Source organism: Megachile rotundata, chromosome 5 (assembly GCF_050947335.1).
Source record: "Megachile rotundata isolate GNS110a chromosome 5, iyMegRotu1, whole genome shotgun sequence".
In the NCBI taxonomy this organism is placed as follows: domain Eukaryota; kingdom Metazoa; phylum Arthropoda; class Insecta; order Hymenoptera; family Megachilidae; genus Megachile; species Megachile rotundata.
The window spans coordinates 18,820,871-18,847,914 of NC_134987.1; the positions used below are offsets into that span (position 1 = coordinate 18,820,871).

Genomic DNA, 27,044 nt, shown 5'->3' on the forward strand with positions numbered 1-27,044 from the left:
TTTTTAAAACCTTCTTCTACATTCCTAAACTTTGACCCCTGTGACTTACACATCCCTGTATACCTACGTCCCCAAATACTTTTATTCCTGGACCTCAAGATCCCTACATTCTTCGGTTCATTTTATACATAAATTGAAAAGTTATTTCCAGTGCCCTAAACAGTAACTAAAAGTTAATAAACAATAAAATTAATGTACGAAGTTACTAGTACGATTAGACCGAAATTTTCATTGATCGCCTATGCACCGGAAGTAGGTATTCGACTGAGTATTGCTAACATAGGATAGAATTTCTGGTGCGTGTAAAAAGAGCGTCGTTCGATATTGTGAGGGGTTAGGAACACGGGATACTATGGTGTTAATTATTGTTACAAGCGTGAGGTACTCTTTTATGTAAACGGTGAACAGGAGTATGTGCAGTATCGAGTAACCCCAGATTGCGTTTCACAGCAGGGTGCCAAGTATCTGGGCTAGAGTCCTAGTTTATTGGAAGTCAAAGGGATAAATTCGAGGAGTAGTCGACAAAGCGATGTTCTCTTTGGATTATGCAAGGTCGTAAACCGGTTTGGGAGTTTTCTTGAAACAGTGTACGTAATAAAACATTTATTAATAACCATTCGTTGATAGAAATGTGCAGTTCGTGCTAGCGATTGCCCAAAACCACTAACATCGATGCAAAAAATAAATTAATAACTTCTAAAATAACTTATAAATTAATACGTCGATATAGCAGTCACTGATTTTTTATTCGTTAAGAAAAATAAAAGAATGTAAAGTACTGTGATAAAATTCAGCGGCAAAGACGTGCAAAATCACGCGCTAGAAATGCGGCGTCTTCGCTTGTATCTTCCTCGCTATAACTTCTTCCTACTATCCTAGACCATATCAAGTAGGAAAGATAATCTTTATCATAAAAACGTGTGTAAAACTCGTTGTAGTTGTAAAATTCCATATCACCGTAGTTATAAATTGTATTTCTTGTGTTGATCCAACAATCTGGTACATTGTTGTAATTGTTCCAGTCGTATATAGCCCAGGTATGTTTATATTCAGCGCACGGATGATCATTACTTTGCGGTATTTGAAGTATCTCTTTTCGTACACGGTACTGGTAAAGATGGATATGTGCGCTAGTATAAGGATCTAACCACGAACAACTTACTAATCTGGTTTTTCTGTCGGTATAATGGGCAATTCTTTGAGTATTGTACTCCACGTCTTTATCCGACTGCACCTTTTCCTTTTCGCAGAACGCAATTTGTCCTTTACTTCCAAGAGTATGCTGAAGGACATGTACGGTTCTTGGACAAACGTACCTAAGCTTCTTGTCGATGTACTCGAACAGATTTTCGTTCAAATAAAATGGTCCAGTAGCATTAAAATTGGACGGGGTAATGAATTTGTTGAGCATATCCTGTTGTTTCTTCGTGAGAAAAAATGCAGGACTCCAACCAAGAAAATTGGCCGTCGGGAGACCCGGTCTACAATCCGACATCGAGTCTGGTTGTAAGTCAAAAGGAATATTCCACAACTGTCGACCTTCACCATTCGTGTATGCTAGATCTCTGGTTATTGCGTACGCGACAATTCTTGGAGACAGAAATGACATATATTTCCAGTGGGTAGTAGCAGAAACTTTCTCGAAATCGCCATTTTTGTTAGGCCATATTGGGAATGTAATACAAAAATGCCTGCCGTTGTCGTCCTGAAACGATCCGATGTTTGAAAAATACTCTTGTATGGCTCTCGACATTCTACGTGGTTTTGCCTTTAAGTAACACAATAAGTTCATATCATCTTCGGTCATTGAGTTCCAAACTAAGCGAAGTGCGATTAGCCTGCCGTATAAATGGATCATCATCGCGTACAGATACATATTGAAAGAAATTGCATCGCGAAAAGTGTAGCTCCACGCACATCGCTGAATATAGTCAAAGCGAACGAGGTTAACAAAACCTTCCATTGTAATAGCAAATTTACGTGGACCCGGAAATTCGATAAGACCACTATATCCCTCGAGTTCGGGTGTTGGACGAGCAGCAGTAATAATTTCGTGCGTCGTCATCTAAAATAAAAAGAGAACTTTCCAGTAATACAAAAAGAGAGATTTACAAAAAAAAAGTAAAAAAAGTGCAAATGGAAAGAAAGAATGCGGAGAGATGGAGATGGGCGTTAATATCTTCTGTTTCCCTCACACTTTTAAATTACATTTAACTGTTCTTGTTTAATCTAGACGCACTGTATATTTCTGGTTTATTCGATTTTCAGAATGGGAATGAGGCTTTGTTCTATCTCGCTCGATGTTTACCTTGACTCAACTCGCTCGAAACACAATAAGAAAGCGATCACTTGGTGAACATGAACAATTGGTCAATCCGGACATTTTGAATTTTGCAAATACGGTTAATTCCCGTTTAACGTTTTTTCAATTATCGAGGTTTATTACGAATGAATTTCTTATTGTGGCAAGTCTAGGTATTAGTAAGGTAATCGCAATAGTTTAAAACAAAAGTGAAATTTCTATATTATTCTGCAGGTGTATTCCTAGTTATTTTATAAATCTCAATTTTCTTTATAAATCTGAGCCACAAAGAGTGTATTAACTTCACTAGCAAGAACAATATTTTTTAACGTGTTTACTCTATGTATGATACAAAAAAAATTTGTCTCTTCAAGATCGAGCTAAACATCAAACTAGCGAGGTCGCAATATTTTATAAAACGTCGCATACACATTCTGAATATGTAGGAGTATCATATATTTAGCGTGAACATAATCTACGGTTGTAACAACTAAATAAGAAAAACCAGACATACTTACTTTAAATAAAAATAACTTAAAATAAAATCACGTCTGCTATTAAAATTCCGTTAAAATATTGTCAACCGAAACCACGTAAAATTTTCACGATAATATAGTTCAAATTTGGCTATCGCGAAATGTGTGTAGACGTGTATCCACTTAGACGGCTTACGTACTATCTGAAGATCCTTGAAGACGGTATAAGAGACACGGTTCCCCACATCAGTAAATAGTTTGTATGTAGTTCCTACAGTTCACATTACCCGCTCTATTTAAGTTTCAGCATTATCGAACAGTAACGATCTATCGAATGCGAGCGACATTAATGCGTCAAACGTTTCTCGCTCGCGAGGAACAAACAATCAGGGCAACGAAGGTAAAAATACGCGTCGTTCTCTTTTTTTTTCGCCTCGCGGCATTGTTTCCACGGGGGAAAGTGGTTTATATTTACTCGGGGAGGATGACTTTTATAGGAGAAGCGGAATCCCATCAAGCACATAATATAGCCGCCTATCGAGTTCGTTGGGAGCGGCGCGACGAGCAATCGACGCGCGAACAATACGCTTTGGTCGAACCGATATAATCGTTAAATATTTCGTTTCGCCGCTGTATAAATCGCATTCGTCAAACGTTATTTTTCTTCATCCTGTCTGCGCTTTTTTTTTCATCCGCTATATTTTATTTCGACCTCTTTCTTCTTCCCTCTTTCGATTTTTAATCCGAACGGTTAATCTCGCGGATCGATCTTCCCGTCACCGCGGGTAATTCAATACGGCCGACGATTTTCATTCGTCAACGGGTATTCCGTCGATCGAAGATGATCTAGTTGCACTGAAAAATCTAGTTCGACTAAAAAATTTGAAAATTTACAAAAATCCAGATGAGTAATAATTCAAAGAAACGCAACTGTGGAACGAACGGTAAGGCCAGTAAGCAAAGATACTCGAACGAATGAAATGTAAATGTAGAATGACAGGGAACGGGTTACAGGGCGGGGTTTTTATCTAAAATGATATTAAGCGTTGGAAGTGGTGGCTGGGTAAATACATTGTAGACGCGATGGCGCAACCCTCGCTCAATTTGACTTTTATTTATATCCTCCTGGGGATAAAATGGGCATTGCTATCGCCGTGGCCGTCAATTGTGCTCTGTCATCCCTCGTTTCGGTTCCAACCCGCAACTTCTGCCGTGTGGAAATGCAGTTCGACGCAAACAAGTGTCTCCATAAGTGATCACTGTTCCCCCCTTTCGAAATTGCAACGAGCTCGTTCGTTCGCGTTTAATTGACAATTTTTAAGGATTAAACTCGTTCGCTCCTCGCTCTCGGCGTTTTTATTAGGTCGTTAAGTATGAAACTTGACAAATGTCGATACGCAAACGCTGACATTTATTATCTCTCCATTCACGTCAAATTTCAATATTACGTCTAGTTAGCTTGAAAGATTCATCCCCGTTCTGCATTTCCTATATCTCTTTCCTTTCTTGCACGAAATGGACAACATAGACACTTATCATATAGTATAGTCTGGCAATGATATTGTTTTCCAAAAAGAAATAAAAAAAATTGATGTTACTGTATGTTCTCAGAGTATCGTTAATCTCAAAACGTTTAAATGTTTTGTATGTTCGTCAACGTCAATAGCGGAGCAAGTACTAAACGATTTTAAAAATCGCTTTAAGATGAAAGTGTTACGAGAAAGTCTGATTAGGTTTTATCTAAAAAAGGAGCGATAGGTGTGCGGTTGTACGAGGAACCTGGAGCAAGTTAACGTTCTCCCCTCGATAGTGGCGCAAGTGGAGCACGACGAATCCAACAAAGTTTCTATCGATCCTGCGAGACAACCGTTCCCGCCTCATCTCTCCTCTTCTACTGTAAAATTTACATGGATCCTGCGAGAATCCGCCTTCATTTCTCTCCACTCGTTTCTCTCGCTTTCCAGCTTGGAAGTTTTTATAAGACGCACGCACATTAAAGCGCGAGGCGCTCGTCTGATTACCCACGAGGTCGACACTCGGAAATTCTTTGCGGCATGAGTTATCGGGAACGTAGCAAAGAACTTGCTCGAAAACGAGAGGAATTTCTTTGCAACAACTAAGTCGCTTTAAATTGGATCAACTAAATCTTCGTTCGGATACAATAGGCTACCGATATATCGCATTTAATTTTTTACCTCAAGTTCTCTAATTTTAATTCGTGTAATATTAACAATGCTGGGAGCGTTCATAAATATCTTTTATTTTCGTACAGAGTCCCGGGATAATTAACATGTTAGTCCTGGCACGTAGAAAATCTTCGAACAACCCGGAAGATCCACGTAAACGCGGGTTGAAAAAATAGCCGAAAAAGGGGACGAAAGAGAGAAAGAGCCACCCTCACGGTGGATTGCATTAATTCCGTTCACGACACGTAACCCTAGCAATAAAGTGGCGTAATTGCCGATGTGTCCGTGCTCTTTGGACGAGGAACAAGCAGAAGAGCCCATTGGCAACGGGGTACAGCGTGGCCGAGAAAGGGTGGCCTTACAAATCCAGCCCGACATGCCCCACACGGAGCACGCAGACACGGAGCCTCGACTTATGCGAGCCACGTGCGCCATTCTAATTTGCTTACGAGCTGTGCGGCCTTAAAGCAGAATGCGTTACGGGGGACGCGTACGTGCGACCGCCATCGCCTCTGAACGAACAATGCACGGTGCCAGTGTCCTCTGCTCGTACGCCTTCTTATTGTGTCGCTAACCCAACCCTGGACATCATCTATTCGGACCTGACGTTCTCCTTTTCTACTTTTTTCTCTTTCGCGAAACGAGCACGCGAATAAAGGAGTCAAGTGGCGTTCTCCGAGAACACCGACAGCAGGGGTCGCTGTGATAGGGGGTTCAACCACGAGGCCACGGTTCACTGTTTTGGGAAATTGAACCGGGGTCGGTGAGAAATTGCCGGGACGAGTGGTTAACGAGATCTAAGCGTGGCGATATAACGCACGGTAATACGAATCGTGGTAACGTTACGCGTGCTAATAGAACGCGTATACAGGGTGTCTCACAACTAGTGTAACCCTCGGAAAGTTGTAGCTAAACTCATTCTGTACAAAATTTCTCTTTGCAAAAATAGGGTTTCGCATTGTTAACGAAAATATAATTATAGAATATATAAGTACAAAATAAAAGCGAACTAATTCATACAGGCGAAATAATTTTATCGAGCAACTGATCGGATAGAAAGTTGATGCCACATTTTCCCATCGATGAAGAAAATCGATTTAACTGCGGAGGAAAGATGTTGCAAATGTTATTCCGGTTCCTTCATTTCGCCGTTATCGTATCCGGGCCAATTTAAATTCCACCAGGGACTCACGCGGAAAGCCTGAAGGACCTAATATAATCCTGGGTACAAGGGGTAGCCAGTACGCCTGGGATCTAACCTGCATACATTTCCCAAATAGGCGCGTTAATGTTAAGAATACCGCGCGCGTGTTTTCACGCCGACCAGAAGGGGAAGAAAAAAGGTACGACCGTGACGAAAATGTCAGTGAGATTCGTGTCTCGAAATCAAGACAAGATATCTTTTCTTGTATTTGCCCGTGTCTTCTTTTCATCTTGATTCGATACTCGACGTGAATTCTTAATGTTTGTATTCGATAATGGTAAAACAAAATCTGACGGAGATGAACGTATAATTAGAATAAGTCAGGTACATAAAGTTCGAATAAATAACAATCTCCTTTACAATGTTTATTTGTAAAATAAAGCGATATGCTACTACTATGTCCTGATACGTTTATACGATAAAAGTTTGTTAAGGCTTTTATATTTGCTTTCCTGTCGCATTACACACAAAATGCAACAAATGAAACGTAGAAGCACGATCGCACGATGAAATTATCGTCAGCTTTTATAGCATCCATCGTGACGGGCGTGCCCTTCAAGGCACGTAAAACTATGACAATTGCATCGTGAATTCTATTTACCGCGATGCGTCTGGTGTTTCGTGCAACTGGAGAAATTAGATGACGTCGTAAGGTAATTCGAGTGGTCTCGAAGGAACGGCTTTAATCCCGTGTAAATACGCGAACGAACAATTTACAGCTCGAGCCGGGGGATGAAATTTGCGATTTGACCGATAATTCTACGAAGTTACGCGACGGTCGAATTTGCATTGTAAATCGGTACAACGTCGCCCGCACGGATCGCTCAAGGAATGCCCGACAAACTTTGTAATCGCGTACAATACTCCGAGTGTCGCTTTTTCGTTGAATAATTATCAACACCCACCACCTTTCATCGTCCACTGTCGTCTCACTGGCAAAACTGCCTGTTTACCCTCCGCCAGTATCTCCTTTAACCGGTGCCACGCTGTTTTGGGTCAAAGTTAAAAGTAGATCCGTTCACCTGACCTCGTCGTCGGACTAGATCGATCGTTGATAATCATCTGGTAATTATGGACACGATAGCGAAAACAAAGGTTTCTCGCGTGATACAAATTGCTTGTTTAGACATTCTGATCGACGCTTTTATTAAATATATACGGCATGGTTCAGGCACGTTTGGTTTATTTATCCGAACAGTAGAAAATTAACTTTTTATAATTTTCTAAGTTTAATAGTTGATAATCTAATTTATAAAGTTTCAAGAACAGCAAAAATAACGAATACTATTTTCATGTTCTCTGTCTTGATAAATCACATATTATGAAGAATCCTGTATGTCTGCTTCCGATCTACATATAAGTATGAAATATAAAAACATAAAAATTTAAATTAACAATTTGATCTAAACAGAGAATGCGATTAAAATAAAATATAGCCCTGTAAATCTGAATTGAACATTATTTGTATAGTATGCAAATAAGAATTTTCATAACAAAGAAATGTTTATGCAGCTGCAATTTATTGCGACCGAATTGCGTATCCTACCTCGAATGTGTTAAATGAAATAAGAATTTATCGGATATATTTGGAATAAGTTTGTACTGGAAATTAGTATAACTTGATTATTTCTTCATAAGCTTCACTTACCAACACGATCTATGTCTTCTTGCGGATAATAGTGATGCATCGTAGCGGCTGGTTCAGGCTTGCGGTACCAATTGAATCACTCGGCCGACAGTTTATGGCCGTACGATCATCATCACGACCAATACAGCGGTCACTTTACTCCGCTATTACTCACTTCCATCTCAAACAGTCGCGAGACCGCCCATTCGTCGCTTCCTGTACACCGTATTGTTCCCGCGATCACTACGCGCTTTCAGCCAGTTACACGTTATCCAGTATAATGTCGATGTTCCTCTTCCTCCGGCATGAAAGTTACGGCACTTGCAGAAAATCGAAAAGATCGTCCACCGGGTGGCAATAAATAGTCACGCGAGTTTCCACGAATCGAAAGGTCGTTAGCCCTCACCCCCCCCGGTTCAATGTCCAAAAGGGTTCGCGCAAGATGCCCGACGATGGGTCAACGATCCTAATCAGACGCGGCTAATTTCCGACGTGGCTGTCAAAGCGACTGATCTATCGACGCCCGTGTTTCACCGACGTCGCTGTTTACGCGTGTCGCACAACTGGCTCGTGTCACGGACAGGCGGGCGTGTTTGTGTGGATCGACGGTGGTGGTATCGGCGTGGTGGCGGTCACGCGCAACGGCCGCGTTCCCGACGTTACGGTTTTAAGGTTATGGGGAACCAAGGAGCGAACCAGGGGATGCTGTGCACTCGCGACGAGCTTCGAGGCGTCCAGGTGACACAGGATGGTCCCGCGGAGGACGAGGCGCGGGCAACACACGCGTCCGGTTGATCGATCGAGAATTTTTCTCAACGACACGGCGGCATCGACAACAATCGAAACACGGGGTGAACCGACAGGTCCGACAACATTGTGGTAGAACGCTGGTCCGCAAGCCGATTCTGCGCACAGTGTCGATCATACACGGCAGAGAGGATGACGACGGCCACGTTACGCAGACAAGCGACAGTGGCGCCATCCTGGCTGCCACGGGAGCGTCCGTGGGCTACAGCGGACCATGGAACTCGTCGCCACCCCCGCGACATCCTGCCTGCCGCCACCTATCGCTGCCTACCGTCACCTAAAATCCCCTTGCCACCCCCTGATCCTACGCCTCGCAAACGTTCACCGGCCTACAACCACCGCCGCCACCGCCACCGCCACCGCTCCGCTTTGCTATCCACCCCCGACACCCACCGCCACCGGTGGCTGCGGTATCGATTGGCCCAGTTGTCCCTCGTCGGAACACGCCGGTCTCTCCAACATCCAAACGCGACTCAACGCCCGCCTCCCTTCCTTTCTTCGCCTTCTTCTTCGACTTCTCTTTTGATCCTGTCGATCGGAGGATAGGGACGCCACGCCGTGCTGCGACCTCACGCTTTCGGTTGTAAAATGTGTTTTAATGCTCGACGTTTAATGGGTCATGGGATGATGAAAGCGGCACGGTCAAGGGGTGCCGGTGATAGCTTTCTGGCTACGTGATGGAGGAAACTTGATGGCGCTTTTAGGTTCGGCTCGGATTTTCGTTAGGTTTAGGATACGGTCATTGGTTTACGAGAGAACTTCGAATAGCATCGAGCACCGGTCTTTTCAGTTTACGCGAACCTCTTTTCGCTTGGAGAAGATATGAAAATACACCGGTTTTGTCTAGGTAAACTGTCGAGACAAGAGGACCCACCACTTGTTGATTCGTGGCTAACGGTTTAAAAAAATGTTTAAACTTTCCGCTACTTCAACATTCCACCCTTCTTAATTTCTACGTTCATTTTCACCGAGAGTTACTAAGAAGCATCTTGTACGCAGAATCGCCTGCACTGTCTGTCGAAGCTACGAAACAACTTCCTAGCAAAGGGACAATTGCCAAACCGTAGACGGTCGTTACACAATTCGAAATACGGCAAGAACTTCCGATCATGCTCGACACTCTGCGAGAGAATGTATCCTTCTTGTGCAAGCTACTTGAAGCGTAACTTTGAGTAATTTCCAGAATCTGAACTTGGAAGGAATAAATCCTATCCAAACATTCCTGATATTTCTTGACGTTGAGACTGTAACGTCGCTGTCACTTCGACAACGATATTACTCATATTTGGATCGGACTTCTCCACTGTTAGTGACACTACGATAGTCTATCGTAAAGGGTTTTAAAAGCGTTAACGCGTGCGTATCATCGACAAATTCTCCCGCAAGAAAATTATCAAACAATTCACGATTGTCCGTTCGGTCTTTTTGCACGGTGGACCATAAGGAGAGAAGATGGGAATACGGGGCAATGGTAGCCGGCAATCGTGACTAGAGCGAGGCAGAAAACAGGGGGCGCATAAACGACAAAGGAACCCGGCATTATTATGTTCCGGGGGTGAATGCATGACAATGCCAAGCGAGATTCGCTCTCCTCGTTCGCTCTTCGTTGTATCTCTCTCTCCTTTCTCTCTCGCTCTCTCTCTCTTATTCTCGTCGACACCGTCTTTGTCCCTTGGTCGACGAGTCCCGGTTAGTCCCGCGGGCATCGCTCGAGCACCGTTGCGGGACCACCGTTTCACAATGCTACGCTAACAAGGTCAGCAATTAATGAATCGCTGGAAACGCGTTGCCAGAAAAATACGGCAAATCTATGGGGACCGATGTATTATTAATGAACTAACCTCCCGGCTATGCTACCATGTGGCCCGGCGTTGTTTCTGTCGCTTCCTATCTTTCTGGGACAGGATGAGACGCGTTTAAAGGGAAACGCGTTTGTTCTGTTTTAAAGAAAGGAGTACAATTGGGAGCATACAATGCGTGATTTAGGCCGATTGTTGCCGTTTGATTACGGTTTAGGTGCTTTCAACGAGAGAACTGTTTTATTCCTAGATAAACGTATAATAGTTTGCGAAACTTTTAACGACGCGGTTTAACAATATTTTTCTGTTATTTACATTGATTTTATAAAAAAATGGTAAAGAGGGAGGAAAACGAGTAAAAGCGAGAGGATAATTAGCGCAGATGATTCATAGATAACGAAGTGTATAGGATGGTCAGATTAAAAATAACGATAAGAAATTTTCGCATTAGTTGTTGCCAATATATTCTCTTTTAAAGCAAAGAACATGGCACGTAGGGATAATTAGACATATTTGTTCTTTTATACTTTCATACTTCTGTGTAAAAGAAATGTTTAGATATTCTGTTTTTAACGAACCACCCTCTGCACAAAGGTAATTATACCAATAATCCAGCTGCAGTTGTATAAGTTGTATAATAACGACAATCGTTTACGTGTGTGCTCATTCGTGTGTATACACGTGTGTCCAGTTACCACCACATTTGTTTGTACCTATCGAAATGCAACGATGTCATCTGCGTTAATTGGAGATTCCTGCATAGGTACATTATATCCGCGCTACGATCGACCACGAAACGACGCGATGCACCCGCCATTAATTTACAAAACGATGATTAGAGAGTGGGTTGTGGGGCGCGAGCGGTAAGGGTTGGTCGTCGATGGTAACAAGGCTAGAATAAATCAAGCGGTTTCTTCTGGATTCTGTCTCGTTAAAAAAAAGAAATACCACGATGAATATTCATAAGCCGAGGAAGAGCTTTAACGATCGCGGCAAATTAGAACATACAGCCTCGTGAAAGTTATGTAATTTAGCATCCCTTGTAATTAGTGGGACGGTACTTCGAGGAATCCGTCGGCAGTGGTTTACTTTCACCGGTTGTATATCTTTGCAAACATTAGGGCGGCGAAGGAATGCGCTAACGTTTACGTTAAACACCAAATTATCCGCGTTTAATAGCCACGTGGATTCCGCGTGGATGGAATTCCAACGGCGGAAACTCGATGATATGATTTTTAAACTGTCCCGTCGCTGAAACGGTGGATCGTTCTTTTGACCGCTCGATTTTTTTATCCTGCCCCGTATATAAATGATTTTTCATTTTTATTGTAACGAATGCCTGTTAATCTTTATGTTTTGAACTTAAAATTTGCTATGCAACGATGAAATATTGTATAATTTGAAACTGAACCTTAGTGATCCACGAAATATTAATATGCAATTCCTGAAACTCATCCCGAAATACCCGAATGAAAAATTCCGTATTTACGAAGATTCGTAGCAAGCGATTATAGTCACGGAACGCGTCCAAGTCCGGGCGTCGCTAGTTTGATGCATTGAGACATTTATGGAAATAACGCAACCCCTGGTGCTCTGCGTTGGCTCGTTTCTCTCCCTCTCCCCTCTCTGGTCGTGCTCAATTTTCCAAAGTAATGTTTTCAGTCGAACGCTCGGACCCGGCTTCCGTGTAATTTAAACGAAATCATAAAAGTACGAATTGCCGGCCCGGTAAAAAATCGCGCGAACGAACGCTGTACGTGACGATGAATGGCCGCCGTTTTACTTTCGTTATTTTCCAACCATTTCCCCCGCTGACGTCAAATGTCCACACTATTATGGAGCTGTTCTTTTACCTAAAACCAATCCGTAACGTATGATGCATTGCTGGGATACGTTCGCGCTAGCACACACGTATCCATGGCTGCCTGACGTATACTACCGGTCAAAAATTTCAAAACCATTACCTATCAACGGCTAAAATCGTACTTTCATACAATTGAATTAATCTCTCGGACACCAGGCTTTCGAATAAATAATAATCGAGGTTTTATTTTAGACTGTTTCATATTAATTTCCAACTGTGCTTTCAAATAATATTCTACGATATATGGATTTTTAAATCTAGAATTTCAGACATTTCAACTTTTAAATTTGTAAATAGGTATAATTGAATTATATATAATTTATGAGAAATGCACTTCGCTGTTGCAGGGAGAAGAAATATTCTTTTTCAAACATGATGGACATGTTTTCCATAAATAGACAAGGAATTATGTGGTGTGAAACTTTTGACCGGTAGTGTATGTAGACCAGAGTCGGCTCATTGGTCCGTTTTAGGGAAACGCTTTGCGTCCCTAGGGTGTATTTCGCTTGCGTCGCTTTGCAACCCTCGCTGATATTGGATTCATCATTCAAACATCTTCGAAATCGTCCGCTCGTATCGCGGATCGAGCCTGAATGTATAAACATGAACAGCAGAAAAGGACGATATTGGCGAAGATATCGATACGTATCACGATTTAGGACGACCCTGCTCGTCGCCTATTTACTTCTCTCGTTTATCCTACCTATGTTCGTGAACGAGTGGACGCGTTCTTCTGAAATACTGCTTTCGATATCCTCACTTGGACGGGGTGTAAACAAACTTTATGACTTGCTTTACATATATTATTCCGCGTTATTGTTACAATATTCGTAAATGTTAAATGATATGCATTTGAATTAGTAGTTTTTCAACTGAAAAAGCTGCGACTTTAATCCGAGATTTTTTCCGCTCGGAGGAATTTCATCTACAAAGACACGATTCCGATCGTCGCCTCTAATTAACAAGAATTTTATAATACGGAAGTTGCCGCAACTTCTCCTAATTATAGTTCAAACAGTCATTTATTATGTTTTAATACTTGAAATTTTCAGCGTAAACGCGGGAACAATTTTATGAGCCGAAGTTTGTACAGCGTATAAAAACTTCGTCAACAGCGGAATGAAAATTAAAGTACTATTACTGTAGCAGAACGTAGCTAAATTTCTGTGTCTACTTCATCAATATCGCTGCACTCTATTTTTCAAGGAAGAACGCGAGAAAGCACGGTATATTTTATCGTGACCAGATAGAAATATCAGCTCGTTGAATCTAGAACGCGCAACGCTCAACTTTTGAAGCGTTCCATTTTCGCTGAGAACGCGAACGCGAATCACCGTTCTCGAGCGATGCTTACCTCAAAGGATACTTTTTGATAGTCCCGTTCGTGAAAAATAGTTCATCCGTTGCGGTGTAAAAGCGGACAGAATAACAGCAGGTTTTCTATGAAAAGGAGACGAGTGTCCCGTGAAATGAGAACTTTCAAACGCGTATTTCGTTCTAATAGCTTCTTTGTCTCTGACGATACGATTCTCGACGGCTCGCGAGTACACTCGTTGAACGAGAGAGAAAAAGTAATAATTATACAGTGATAATTCTTGCGTGTCGTTCTTTGGAACAACGGAGAATTAATTTATTCAACGCGACAGACAGTCGTTGAATTTCGTTCCAGTCGTCGAACTGTTTGTTTTTAATATATTTCTATTGTAGAGCATCGGAACGCGAACAGATGTTTTGCGACGATAAATTGCGACGATACCACACGGCACTTTTTGTGTAGAACGAAAGAAAACGAGCCAGTGGACACGAAACATGGACGCTGTCCTGAAAGCTGGCGAACGGCCAAATTGTAGCGGGCCCAGAGAAACGGGCACCATTTTCGAAACGAATGAAGTACGCGAAAATTTATTTTGCTCCTTACACCTTCGGCTTTTAGTGTGCCGTACGTGGTACACGCTCCACGCTTTGTTGCTCGAGATTGATCGCTCTTCGATTTAGCAGAGTTGTTTTTCCATTTGATCTCGATTGATTTTTCAATGAGTCGCTATAGGATCTTTCCCTTTCTTGCTTCCCATATTTCAAAGCTCGTAGATGGAGGAAGTTTTAAGGAATTGGATAGCATTATGTAACGAACACAATCTATTACACAGCAGTTGGGACTTGCTTGTAATACGCGTCATTATTTAACGCCTGGTTATGTAACGTGACATACGTAGAATATATAAACCTGCAATATAACGGGTTCGGAAGAAAGAAGAGACAGGAATAATTCGAGCCGTGAATTCGGTGTAATTCATGCCACGTGAGTGACAAAAACTCGTAACAGGATTCCACCTGACGACGGCGACGCGACGACCGGAAATCGAATTCTCAGCCAGGGTCACGCGGTCAGATACAGGAAGAGAGAAAGAGTCGGCGAGCGTGCTGATTAAATCAACGAATCGAAACTTCACGGCGAGTCGCGGTCATTCAATTTCGCCGACTCTCGAAGGCTTTCGTTGATGCGAGCACAGCTTGTCGGCAGTGGCTGTTAACGAAAAGTTCTACTCTGACCGGCTAGGACAGAGACGGAGTCGGAGAACGAGCCATTAAGGGTAGAACGAGAAGGAGAAAGACAGAAGAGACGACGAAGAGAGTACATCCAGCGAATCACAAATGAGTTGCGAGACTCGATTAAGCATCTTCCGGATGCATTATTAAGGGTAGTGGCTGAAGGGTTGAAGAGGGGCTACGGCACTACGGGGGTGAAGAGTGGACTCGTGCACAGGAGTCGGATACAGCGGTTTCAACGGCAGGGGGTGGCCCGGGGTGGCAACTAATGGATTGTAACTAGCGTGTGCAGGGGATTATACCTTCTCGGTCAAGCTGCTGCCAGCCAACGTAGGTGTAGGATTCCAGGTAATAACGCGCACACTGACTCTATTTTGACTATATACGGAGATCAAATTTAATCGAGACTTTTCGCTCGCAATGATTTTCTTTCAAAATATAATCACATCATTTCTGTTTCATGAAATATTATCTAATATAATATCAACCCCTGCCACTTCTATTTATCTATTAAAGTACATTGCATTTCATACGCATACTCGATATATTATTATAGATAGGAATCGGTATTTAAACAAAGCATTATGATTAAGTGCTAGCAGAAGCATAGTCAACGTAGGTGAAGCAGCTCGAGTGATAGTTAAAGGGTGAACGTGAACCAGATATCAGGTGAGAGACAAAGAGCAGGATCCAAGAGAGGGAGAAGCTTAACCGGAGACTTTATGAATGCCCGACCGTAAAGCAGGAGTTCAGGTAAGATAAGGGCTTTTCGCACCCTCTTTCGCCCCCGGTTGGCTTCTCTTCTCTTCTGGCAACGAAAATGCCCGCGTCGAAATCCGGCCAACGTTTTCCGGGGCACGCATCGCCTGTTACGGCTTGCATGTACAGCTTCTCACCGCTTAGCGCCAGATTTTGTAACTCCCACCGTTGGATGCATACGATATTTCTCGTTAATAGTCGAACAACAGTCCTTCGTCACGGCTAAATCGTCAAAGTTTCAGCGGAATTACTCGTTACATGCTCGCATGATTTTGTTAAAGATATTTCTTATATTTTAAAAATAAATTTCTCAATCGGATTTTCATTTTGATGCAGAAATTTGACGTCCACAATTTATTTTCCTGTTTGCAAAAAGTGCATCGCTAAATCAGCTTCAAGCATCAAACCGATGTACTATATTACGTGCCATGAAGTACACCATGCAATGATGCGATTACAGAAATCAATCCGTGATTGAATACAAACGATTACCAATTTGAACGTGGCCGATGGAAATTAATCGCCGGTTGAATAATTAATAAACCGCCGCGAGTGATCAAGCACGCCGTTCCATCCGGAACTTTGAACCAAGAGTGCAAAATTTATACGGAAACTCTGAAACGCGGTCCGTGAACTATAAACACGACCCGATGAAACCTGTCCAAAACGAGCATAAAAAGAAAACGGGGTCACCGAACGAGGTCAGAAGCGAGGACGACTACGTTTCGTTTTACGTTCGTCGAGCAGAACGCGAAACAAAAAGCTTATGGATGGTTTCGGCCAGCTTCGAATAAGAAGCGAGAAACGACAACAGCCTAGCGCTGACTGTCCGATCCGCGCCATTCCGCTCGCAAGCACCTATAACCGAGACGACAGGTCAGCTAAGAGAACGAGAGCAACGGCTGGCTGAGGCAACGTGCGGATAGGATTTCAATTTCATAGCGAGACGAGAACATCGTTCGATCCGTGCTCTCGCTTATAAACGCGAATGGCGGCACGATAAAACTTAGGCCCAGACGACAGCCTCGAGGAAACGGCACAGTCACCGTTGCTGATGAAACGACCAAAGGATAAAGAGATGAAAGAGCCAGATGTTGACAGGGGATAACATCCCTCGCATTTTTCGAATGTTTCGGCGGTACAGTAGATTTTCGATATATTAACACCTTAGCATGCGCTGCTAAGAGATCCTACACTCGAAAATTGAAAACGTTATAACCGAGCATCGAGCACTCCAAGGGGTTGAAGTTTAATAATAAAAAATTCAGCTATTATAATTCGGAATCATTCCTAAGTCTCCAACTTTGGAAACGCCCTGTATTTTTCGGTGAAAGTATTCCTGTGAAGCCGCGAAAAGCAATAGAGTCCGTTGAAAAATCAGTTAAAGGGAACATTATTTAAATTTTGGAGCAGAGATAATAGTAATATCGCGTGAACGATTAGGTTGGCTAGCGAGGCACACCACGGGGTGGTGGCTACCCTCGACGTTACTATCGCAGCCCAGACTACCGCCAATAGCCAGGATGCCGCCACTACCACCACCAGTAACGCCATCAACGCCACCACCACCACCATCGGCTAGGGTTTCCATCGCCACGACCACCGTCACCACCATCACCAACCTAGCCGGTGGATAACCTCCGTTTGTAATATTATTTCGAGCGTGTGTGCGCGCGTACGTGTAGGCTAACACGTGGGGCACGCGTGTGCGTGGACAATCCCCTACTCGTCCTATCGGTACACGTTGGCTATCTGAGAACACGCGAGCGCGCAATCGGCCACCATAAAGAGAGATAGCGACCGACGGAATATCTGCAAAACGCTCTCTCCAGGCTGTTGCTTTTATTCGCGTTTGCCCAGCGTCGTCGCCGCTACTGGCTCGGTTATCTCGACGTAGCTGTCTGATATGTGTCGAGTTTCAAATGTGCCTCGTCATTATGAGCCTCGGAGCCACGCCATGTGTGCACCGCGACAATTTCTGTCCTCTCTCTTGATGCTTGTTTACGTTTTCCATGGTGTACACTGCTTGCTTGACGCACCGTCTGCTTCCGATACACCTTACGTTTCTTTCGGAGGAAATGAACATGATACTCGATTAGACAGGTAGTCGGGCCAAATACTTGACTGCCAAATACATGTAGCTGGTAATAACTATTTCCTGTATGGTATATCTCTTCTATCTTCTTACGTTAACGCACGGAAGGCGGACCCTTCGCAGGAAGCTTAATCGACGTCCCACATGACGGAATCCCGGACAAAGGACCTAGAAGGCTGTAACGACGTTTCGGACACCGGACGCCACCGATGTTATCTTCCGCTCGCGGGAATTACTTCGCGCCTCGCCATTCTCGCCCCTTATGTTCGCAATATCGACGCGTGTTACGCGGTCTGATCGCAGATAACGCGATGTTTCATCGATATGGCGTACGCCTTCGTCCCGTTGCTCGAGAGAAGGAAAAAATAGGGAGAGGACGGGAAGCGTCACGTGCATCGCCTCGAAATCTTGATCACGTCATGTCGTCGACGCGTTCGGCCGAGCGTTATTCGCGTCGACAGCCGCGCGGAGATGCTCGAGCGATTACATCGCCGCGAGGATAAATCCTTCGATGGGGTACACGACTTCTGGACACTCGGATCTGGACACAGACGAACGGTCATCGTCCTGGAACGAGAGCTGACGGATAGATCGGATCGATCTTGATCGACCACTTATCTGTTCGGTCTGATCGAACTCGGTGATTGAACTTCCGAGTGGATATTTTTTAATAGAAATCTCTTTCCTCTCTCGATCGAAATGTTTCAAATTTCTGACAAATTGTATTGTACAGTATGAACCAGCATGAAATCCATTTAACGCGAAACACTGTTTTACGTAATACTTTGTGGCACTTATAAAACTTGTAAGGATTGTGTAGTTGTGTTGGTACAAAGGAACATGTAAGTCTCAACGTGTACAATATTTTTGAAGCAGCCTGTAGAGCGTTCTTCCTGTTGCTGCGTCGGCGACACGCTCCTTCCGCTCGAAATGAAATCCGCCAAAGAACAGGTTTGTCAGACTGATAAAATGACAGTAGCAGAGACACAAGGTGACAGCCTTTTGATGCAATCCATGAATAGCAATGCAAAAGTAATGGAACAGAACGGGAAGAACAAGCGAATCTATTAGATATTCATGGCGACGAGTATAACGGCCGATAAATGACCAAGAAAACAGCGTTCCATGGGCTTCCGGAATACAAAACAGCCGCCAGTGAATGAAGAATCCATACGAAGTCATGCGAAGCTGGAGCCGGAGTGCGTGTATTGATCTTTGGGGTTCAACTTGGTGGGGACACATCGGAAAAGGGCCAGGGGAGGAGTGAGGTACCAAAGGATGAGGTCAACGAGGAGTTACAGTCAACCCGTGTCATCTTCTCTCGGATTTGTTTTGCATACGTCTGTATATTCGAAGAATAACCCTAGAAATACTTCTATTCGATCACTTCGTTAGTGACGTCGTTCCATATTTCACTTACACGAAAAAACCTTGTTCGGATTTTGCATAATTATAAATTGCGGTACGTGTTCGTCATCGATGTCATAATTATTTTAATTTAAATTCACAGGTTTGTTGGTGCACGAGTTATAATATAACTTGCTGCCTCAAGAATTTGCTAGAATTTAAGATATCATCAAAGTGTTAAATTTCGATGAGTCCCTCTGTCCTCGTTATTTTTTAATTTATAATTTCGTGGCTGTTTTGCGAAGCGTTTTGTCTGCGTCGATTTCCTCGCCTCGTCGAAATTGTTTCGCGAAATCTGAACGAGTCTGTTTGAAAAGAATGCGTCCGCAATTAACAGTTTCAGTAAGGTGCACCGCAGTCAGTTAACCAGTCGTTGCGTTAATTGCAACGCCATTCATCGCGTTGTCCGGAAGTTGAAACGTATTGTTTTCTTCTGGTGCGTGCACCGTCGGCTTCTCTGCCGTCGTTTGTCACACCTATCGTACGGCGATAGGTTCGTTTCATTTGCAGCCGTGTTCATTAATCCACCAGGTCGTTCCACTCTTACGCTATGAAAATTGATGTCCATTCACCTTTTCCTTCGTCCCTGCTTCCCCTATTGACGTTTCCGGCGAAAACAACGGCACAAAATGTCGCCGAGGATTAACGGCACGGGAATATATATCACGATTATTTCCATTCCTTTAACGGCTTTATTGGGGTAAAGCCTCGAAGAGATTGGTCTATTGGCTCAATTAACACGTACCGCGTGACTTTGATCATTGTTGGTGTAGCCGTTATTTCTGTTTGCCATTCTATTAACGCTTCGACTGCCATCGGGGGTAAATAACGACCGAAGCTATAAAATTAATTTGACAAAATGATGATGGAGAGGTTCGCCGTACCACAAAAGTGGTACGCGTGTTAAATTTATCGGAAGTAAGATTGCGATCCGAAAGGATTTTCTACGATCGCGACACTCGAGGTATCTCAGCATAGATTTGAAATGCAGTAAATGTATTCAAACTTTTGAACGGTAATACCAACCTAATAGAAAAGATCGCAATATGCGCGGCGAATGAGGTAAAGAGGTTGTAAAATTCTGCTGCGCCGTGCACATCGAAAGCCCATATTTGATAGCGGGGCACAGCCAGAATTCGTCGAATTCAGTGTTATGAGGTGGAAAACAGCTTTCAAAAATAGCCAAATAACGCGTTTCCGATTCGTACGTACGTGCTGTAACCTCGATCCGATTATCCGTCAAGCATATTTCTTCGAACAGGCCACGCGAGAGGGTTGGTGTCGTATAAATTTTCTAATGCCATTTCCATAATTCCGGCCCCATTTTTCGAGTGTCCTATGAAAAACATGCTAAAGCAGATGGAACTAATGGATCAGAAGTGAAAAGCGGATTATTGCTTTCCGATTTTTATGGAATTTAATCAGATATCCTTCTCCATTACTGTATAGCGCAGCCCCGAAAGATGACATCTTGAATTGATTTTCCTCGTTGTCGAGAATTGTATAATTTTACAGAAATGTCGCTCGAAATACGTGCTTATACGAATAAACATTTTACAGCATGAGACATTTGAAAATTCTTTGATCCACATGTCGGGTATAATTAGTTCCCCTACTTCGCTATAAACGTTTGCAATATCGAGATAAATACAAAGTTACAAGACATCTGCAAAGTTTGTTATGCACAATCTTCTGTACAAATTTAGCCGAGAACGGAACTTCTAAGCAGTTGCTACATCTACTTTTCCGTTGACGCGAACAAGAAACTACGAATATGAAATTTTCAGAGCCATCTATCAAGTTAATTTCAACACATTAAAAGATGCTTTATTTTAAATTGGTTGTCGGTTAAAAATTGTTAAATAAAATGTTCCGTAATGGCAAGTTTACGCGCAATCAAGGACCGCCAGGCAGCATTTTACGCGTGGAAAGTTTCGGAGAACAGGAAAACAATCTGTAACGGTGATTACAGGCAACGTGTAAACGTATCAGAACACGAGGTGGTTTACATAAGTGAAACTACGTGAACAACGTCGAATAACGGGGAACAGGGAACAACGTGCAAGTTGACCAAAATGGAAACGAGTTTCTTCCACGTACGGTTTTACAATTCCGTGTGAATGACACGCGCGGAAAACAGGTGGACACGAAAGTTGGGTTTCGCGTTGAACGCCAGAGGAACCACGATCATTCGCGTGTTCATTAAAACGCAAACGAATTCCACGTGTACCTCGTTGCCGACCTGACTCAACCAGTCCTTCTGTCTCTTGTCCACGGTCCCTCGACGCCGCTACCTGTATTTGCGAAATTTTTTCTTTTTCTACGTGATTTTTATGGAAAAATACACCTTTCGTACGTAGTATTCGGTAACGGTGCACCGGTATCTTTTATTATTTTAACGCTATGTTCAGAAATGTTCTTTTTGGTAGATAACGGAAAAGATATTTATTCATAAGTAGCCAATTGCTAACTCTTTTTTAAACAGTGCATGCAAAACGCGTTTAACTGGTAATAAAATTCTTGATAATATCGCTGCAACTCGAACAACCACATTTCAAATATGAATTAATGAACGACCAATATGCAGATACTTATCTAAACGTATAACATCGCCTCGACACATTTTTACATTTTATTATCGCTATTGGTAATTCCGCTGCACATTATGCGTCCACATAGTAATATTGTAAAAAGGGAGGAATAAAATGACGTGACTGAAAGATAAAACTTCCTAGCACGGTGATTTCCGCATTAGCATTCGAAAAATTTACAAACCCGCTGGATAAGCGTGCACTCGCTGACAAGAAGCGAAGGAGAGGGAAAGTAAGCAACGACGGATAGCGACTTCAAAGATGCATGCATTTCCAGGGGAGAGAGGGACCGGATAATAAAGAAGTCTCTCTCTGACGAATTTTCCATCCTCGACGACTATCCTTCCGTCTGTCTCTCCTGTATTTTTCATTTATTTTCTTTTTTCGCCAGGCAAAGATTACAGCGATGCGCGGAACCGAACGAAATATTTATGCTTCTCCCTCGTAACTGTGCAATAAGCATCGTGCTAGACAGGTACACCATCATAATACATGGCTGATATTCCTTTCCTCGTCTTTTTTCTTTCTTTTTTCCAATCCCACGAGTATCGTTTCGGCGTGTTCGCCAATTGGAAGCGGCGATCCATCGATCCTTCAGCTTCATCTTCAACGTTGGTGTTACGGGAACGAATGGGTATTACAAGTTTCATCGGTACCTGTCGATTACTTTTCCTTCGAGAAAGAACGTTATGGAGAAGATGATCCACAAATTGATTTGACATGAAGAGTAAGGAAGAATAAACTTGAAATAGTTGTTCCAGTCTGCGTTGGTTAAAGTCACGGAAATGTGTTTAACTTATAATTGCTTCAACTAGGATTGGATATATTTCATTTGAAACAGAATAAGAATAGTCCAAAAGTAAGAACGTAGTTCAAAATTTGGGTCGATTTTTTAACACGGAGTTATAGATAAGAAAATAGTCGAGGAGGTTAACCGCTAAGCAGTTGGTCCACGTCGATGACCATCTCACGCGTCCAAGAGCGTCCGGGAAAGAAAGAAATGGCCAAGGAGACGAAACGAAGTAGAAAAACCGGCGACGCCGATGGGGAAAGAGAGAAAGTAAACGGCAATCTACTTGCTTCCATTCAATCAGCAATCGATTTCTTCGATTTATTGGTCGGTTTAGGGAGAAGACGTATGGACGCTGCCGGCGTCGGCTGTCGTTACTTTGGTTTAGGGGATGACCGCCTATATTTCCATCCCCTGGTGCCTACGTGTGTGCACACACAGAGGAAGAAGAGGGATGGATGGCCCGATGCTCGACGTCCGTTCGACCGGTTTTACGTGGCCTGCAACGACCGACTTCTCGAATTCCGCCGGAAACTCGCTAACAACCATCTTTCATTCGAACGAGTGCCGGTTCCTCTTTTTTTCGCTCTCTCTTTCTCTCTTTTCGTCTCCGTTCAAGGAAAGTTTCCCGAAAGTCAGCGATCAGACGAAGAAGAATACGTACGTACTTCGAAGACAGAAAATCGTGCAACGATGACGAGATCGCGAGACAGTGAATAATGAGGATGAAGTCTGTTTTCTTTGGGGTCGATGAGACGTCGAGTTTTATGGTATCGCGTGACACCGCCGAGACTCGTGTGGAGAGGTTTATAGATAAGTTACATAAATTCTGTGAACCGGGCTGTGGGGTGGTTCAAGAAGTATTTCTTCGTGGTGTGTCTCTAGATAGGTATCGTGGCAAAGGATGGTTGGAGCTGTATCTTAAAAATACATGTGGCGGCAGCAACTGCTCTAAATGCTATATTTAAAGACTCGGCTGGCAACGAAATTCGAATTATTTATTAAAGACACCTTCATAGAAATGAGTACCGATCGAGCCGATAATTATTTGCGATACATATATTCTCAAAACCTTGCATCCTGGACCTCCATGTTCTCACATCAGATCTTCAGATCCCAGCAGGCCTATATCTCTATAAATTTATAGTCTTATCCCTTAGGTCTCTATATCTAATACACCTCTAAAAGTTGCATTTATATGTGTATGCAGTAGAGTTCGGAGACACCCAATAGAGCCGTCAGCTGAGCAAAGATTGATAAAGTCTCGATGGAGAAAACGCGGGGGTCGGGGTTGAAGTTAGTAACGAATTTGTAGACAATGCCGGAGACGGTAGGGGGCACGTGCAAGCTGATATCCATCTTTTATGACACCGTTCAGATTCAATTTGCTTCTCAATATCAACCGAACCGAGTAGCTTCGTCCTGAACTTGGACCCGATATCTTGATCCTTCTCTCGCTCCTTGCGCGTCAATAGCTCCGTCTTTGTTCGACGATCGTGGCCGAGCTGGTTTATAGGACAGCCAGCTCTGGCGTTGTTGCAATATATTTCTGCAACTTAGAAATATTACATCGCGACCGGGAGGATTCGGACAGATACTCGGAGAATGTAATCTTTATCTGCTATCGGGGTTGGAGAAGCTCCGCCATCAGAAACCGATCGCGTCTAATGCTTCTTGGACCAATGTCCTCTCCATCGATGGGATATAATTGACGGGGAGACGTTTGTACGTACGGTTCGTTGAACGGAAACGTTTACGATGAAAAATAATGTTGCGGAGATAAGAGAAATTAATCGAAGAATTTATTATACCCTTGCTACGAACTTGCAACGAGATAATTCGACATCCCCAATAAAAAGATTAACATTGTCGCACTGATGGGATATATAAATATTTAATCGATCTTTACAGAAAATGTCCACTGATCGAGTAATAAACGTATTAATTTTATAGTAAATTGCACCTGCGTATCGCTGTATCGATTTCCACTTAAATTTTTAATTATCGCAGCAACACATCGCGGACATTCCCGTCGCATTACCCACGTCAGAAATGCAGAAGGTTCGTTGGCAGATCATTCGGAATCAGCCCTCTCACGATACGTATTGCGATAGACCGATCAACGAACGTAACCCCTTGAAATTCCGTACTCCCTTCCTAATTCTGATTCCGAAAGGGAGAATCGACGACCCCCGCGAATTACAGGCTTGTCCTGTATTATTTAAGTCGGGACAGCATATCTGGCGCAATATGTTGTTCGCCATTGAATGTGCAGCTGAAATCGTTGGCGTACGAAACGGTATCGTGTGTCTGGAGACAACAATGGAAGCATCGCTTTTGTTGCTCTTATTGCTGTTGTTTGTAACAAAGATCGCGAAGTATGACACTTTAAATGCCATCAACTTGTTCAATAGAAGAACTAAATAGTGCAACAATTCATTACCGATTTTATAAAAAATAACTTTATGTTTGTATAATAAATTAAGTTAATTAAATTAGTGATTACTAACTGTAAGCATTTTTCTGTAGTTTTGACTATCATTCAAAGAGCTAAATCATAAATCTACTCACGTATTTTGTACTTATTACGATTATGTGTACAATGCCATTTACACTTGTTAGAAGAATTTCTTCTCGTCGAAACTTGATTGTTCAGAATTGAAATTGTGGTAGAAGGAAGTAACGATGATAGATTGAAATCGCTCGCGTTGAAGTTACGAAGCGATTAAAATTTCAGGGCTCTAGGTTGATTGGTTCTTGAGATAGAGTTGCCTTTTGCCTTCGGAGCCGATGGAAACACGTCCTCCGGGAGTCGGTGATTTGTAGGTACTTTAAGGGTTGGTCGTCGGTAGCAAGTTGGAAAGGTACAAAGACGAATCACGGGAAAGAGTAAATACAGCATCAGTGGCTGCAATTCCAGTCTATATTTGTTTTCTGCGCAACAATTCTCCGTATGTCTACTATTACCTTACCAACTGCGGCAAATATGAGTATGTTCGGAAATTATAGGTGCCTCAAACAAGAATATAAAACTAGTATCTTATACTTTGTGGAACTGTACATGTATTTTCTTAGGTACAATTTAATATAATTTAAAACAATATTGTTCAGCATACTTCTATATTCACCAATCTCTTCTTTAAAGATTTAACAATACATATGAATTTTTTCTGGTGACAAACCAGCATCGATTAAATGTGTACAATCCCATAATAGTCAATATTATGGCATGATCGTGTAGCGCGATGTCGAGCAATCGCGAAAAGTTTTCATGGAGTAAAATCGGTCTACGAGACGGCAAAACGACGTCGAATCGGATAACGATCGATCGCTAGAAGAAAAGGGCCTCGTATTCAGAGACGCGACCGGATATCTGTTTGTATCAAGGTGCATTATCGGATGGAAAGGCGGCAGTAGAATAATAAAACGGACTCAGGCTCGATAAGAAAGGATAGGAAGAACGCGAGGCGACGCGACGGCTGCAGCGAGCTCGCGACTCGCTAATAATGCAGACATCGTGATCCCCGGAGCGTTTTCACCGTTAAAGCGCTTAAATAACCGTTTATTCCGAGGGAATTCATAGTCGCGATATTGCATCGCGAGCTGCGAACGTGTTATTGGAAACGGCGCTCGCAGCACCGGTGTCTCGTGCTCTCGAAAAGGTGCTTTTGACCCTTTCACTTGTACGCCGAATTAATATCGCGCGGGTGACTCAAGCTGCCTGTCGATTCTATTTACCGGAACAATAATTGTTTGCGAGAACGGAGAAGTTTCGTTGAGAAACTGTAATCGTGCATCGCGTTGGTCAATGCGGCGATTAGATGCTGTATTTATGAAACGTGCTACATGTCTTCTAAATTAACGCCCGTACAGTTCGAGCAAGCTCTTCTGAAAAGTTTTCGGATGAATATTGGGATTTTATAGGTTACGTCGGAAAATTTGAATTCGAAGATTCGCTGTAACCGGTAGGAGGGTATTAGAAAATTTAGCGTGAATTTCTAGAGTTGCACGATTTTAGCGTGCGAATAAGAATCGAATCAGGCCGTGGAACGGTACGAACGTTGGAACGCAGCGATCCGTGTTTCTCTGCGCGCTTCGCCGCCTTGGGGCGAGGCTAAAAGCGAGTTTCCGTAATTCTCGCTGATCCAATTACGCTAACACGGGGAATAAGTTAGCGCGTGGCGGGGCTATAAGTGCGCGATTTCTAAACAAAGCACGAACCCCGAAACGCCAGCCACTCTCTGCCATCCATTCTTAAACCGCATCCACCCGGCTAATTTCAACTCAAATAAAAGAGTTTCGAGAGGCGAAGTAGCTAGATCCGAACTTCTTACTAGCTCGGTACGTTTGCCAAATATTACCTACGTCGTGGTGATGACGATCACGTAAACACGTCCATTGTTCTCTTCAGATTTAATCGCAATAACATTCAAACGAAACATTGATATAGCAAATGTACTCATTCATAATCAAACAAAACGAGAGAGATTTCGTTACCAATTTCGATATGGTTTGATTTTCATTTGCACGAAATATACTTCCTCATGTTGAATATCTTTAACCGATCCATTGAAAACAACATTGTGTTTA

General features: G+C 42.9%; 2 protein-coding genes across 7 annotated transcripts in view; both read right to left on the minus strand.

Moving 5' to 3' along the window:
* Ten-a (Teneurin-a transmembrane protein) overlaps positions 1-27,044 on the minus strand; it is a 495,126-nt gene that overhangs the window by 191,569 nt on the left and 276,513 nt on the right. The window contains exon 1 of one of the 5 annotated variants that reach the window (XM_076532167.1): positions 7,817-7,913. The exons of the other annotated variants lie outside the window; for them this stretch is intronic. Coding sequence (XP_076388282.1) covers positions 7,817-7,856 — 40 coding nt within the window. The 5' untranslated portion in view covers positions 7,857-7,913. Of the gene's footprint in view, positions 1-7,816; positions 7,914-27,044 lie in introns of those variants that run through there. 5 annotated transcript variants of the gene reach the window in all.
* Positions 589-3,181, minus strand: LOC143264471 (uncharacterized). Of its 2 annotated transcripts, none has more exons than XM_076531844.1 (2): positions 2,979-3,181; positions 589-2,065 (listed from the first exon to the last, which is right to left on the minus strand). In XM_076531844.1, exon 2 carries the CDS (start codon positions 2,063-2,065, stop codon positions 791-793), a length of 1,275 nt encoding a protein of 424 aa, XP_076387959.1. In that variant the 5' UTR covers positions 2,979-3,181; the 3' UTR covers positions 589-790. The 2 variants fall into 2 exon arrangements, with proteins under 2 accessions (XP_076387959.1, XP_076387958.1); XM_076531843.1 differs by having other exon boundaries at positions 2,821-3,181.

Bases quoted from the DNA above. Each gene is read 5' to 3' on its own strand.
- LOC143264471 (XM_076531844.1), bottom strand. From the start codon at position 2,065: ATGACGACGCACGAAATTATTACTGCTGCTCGTCCAACACCCGAACTC.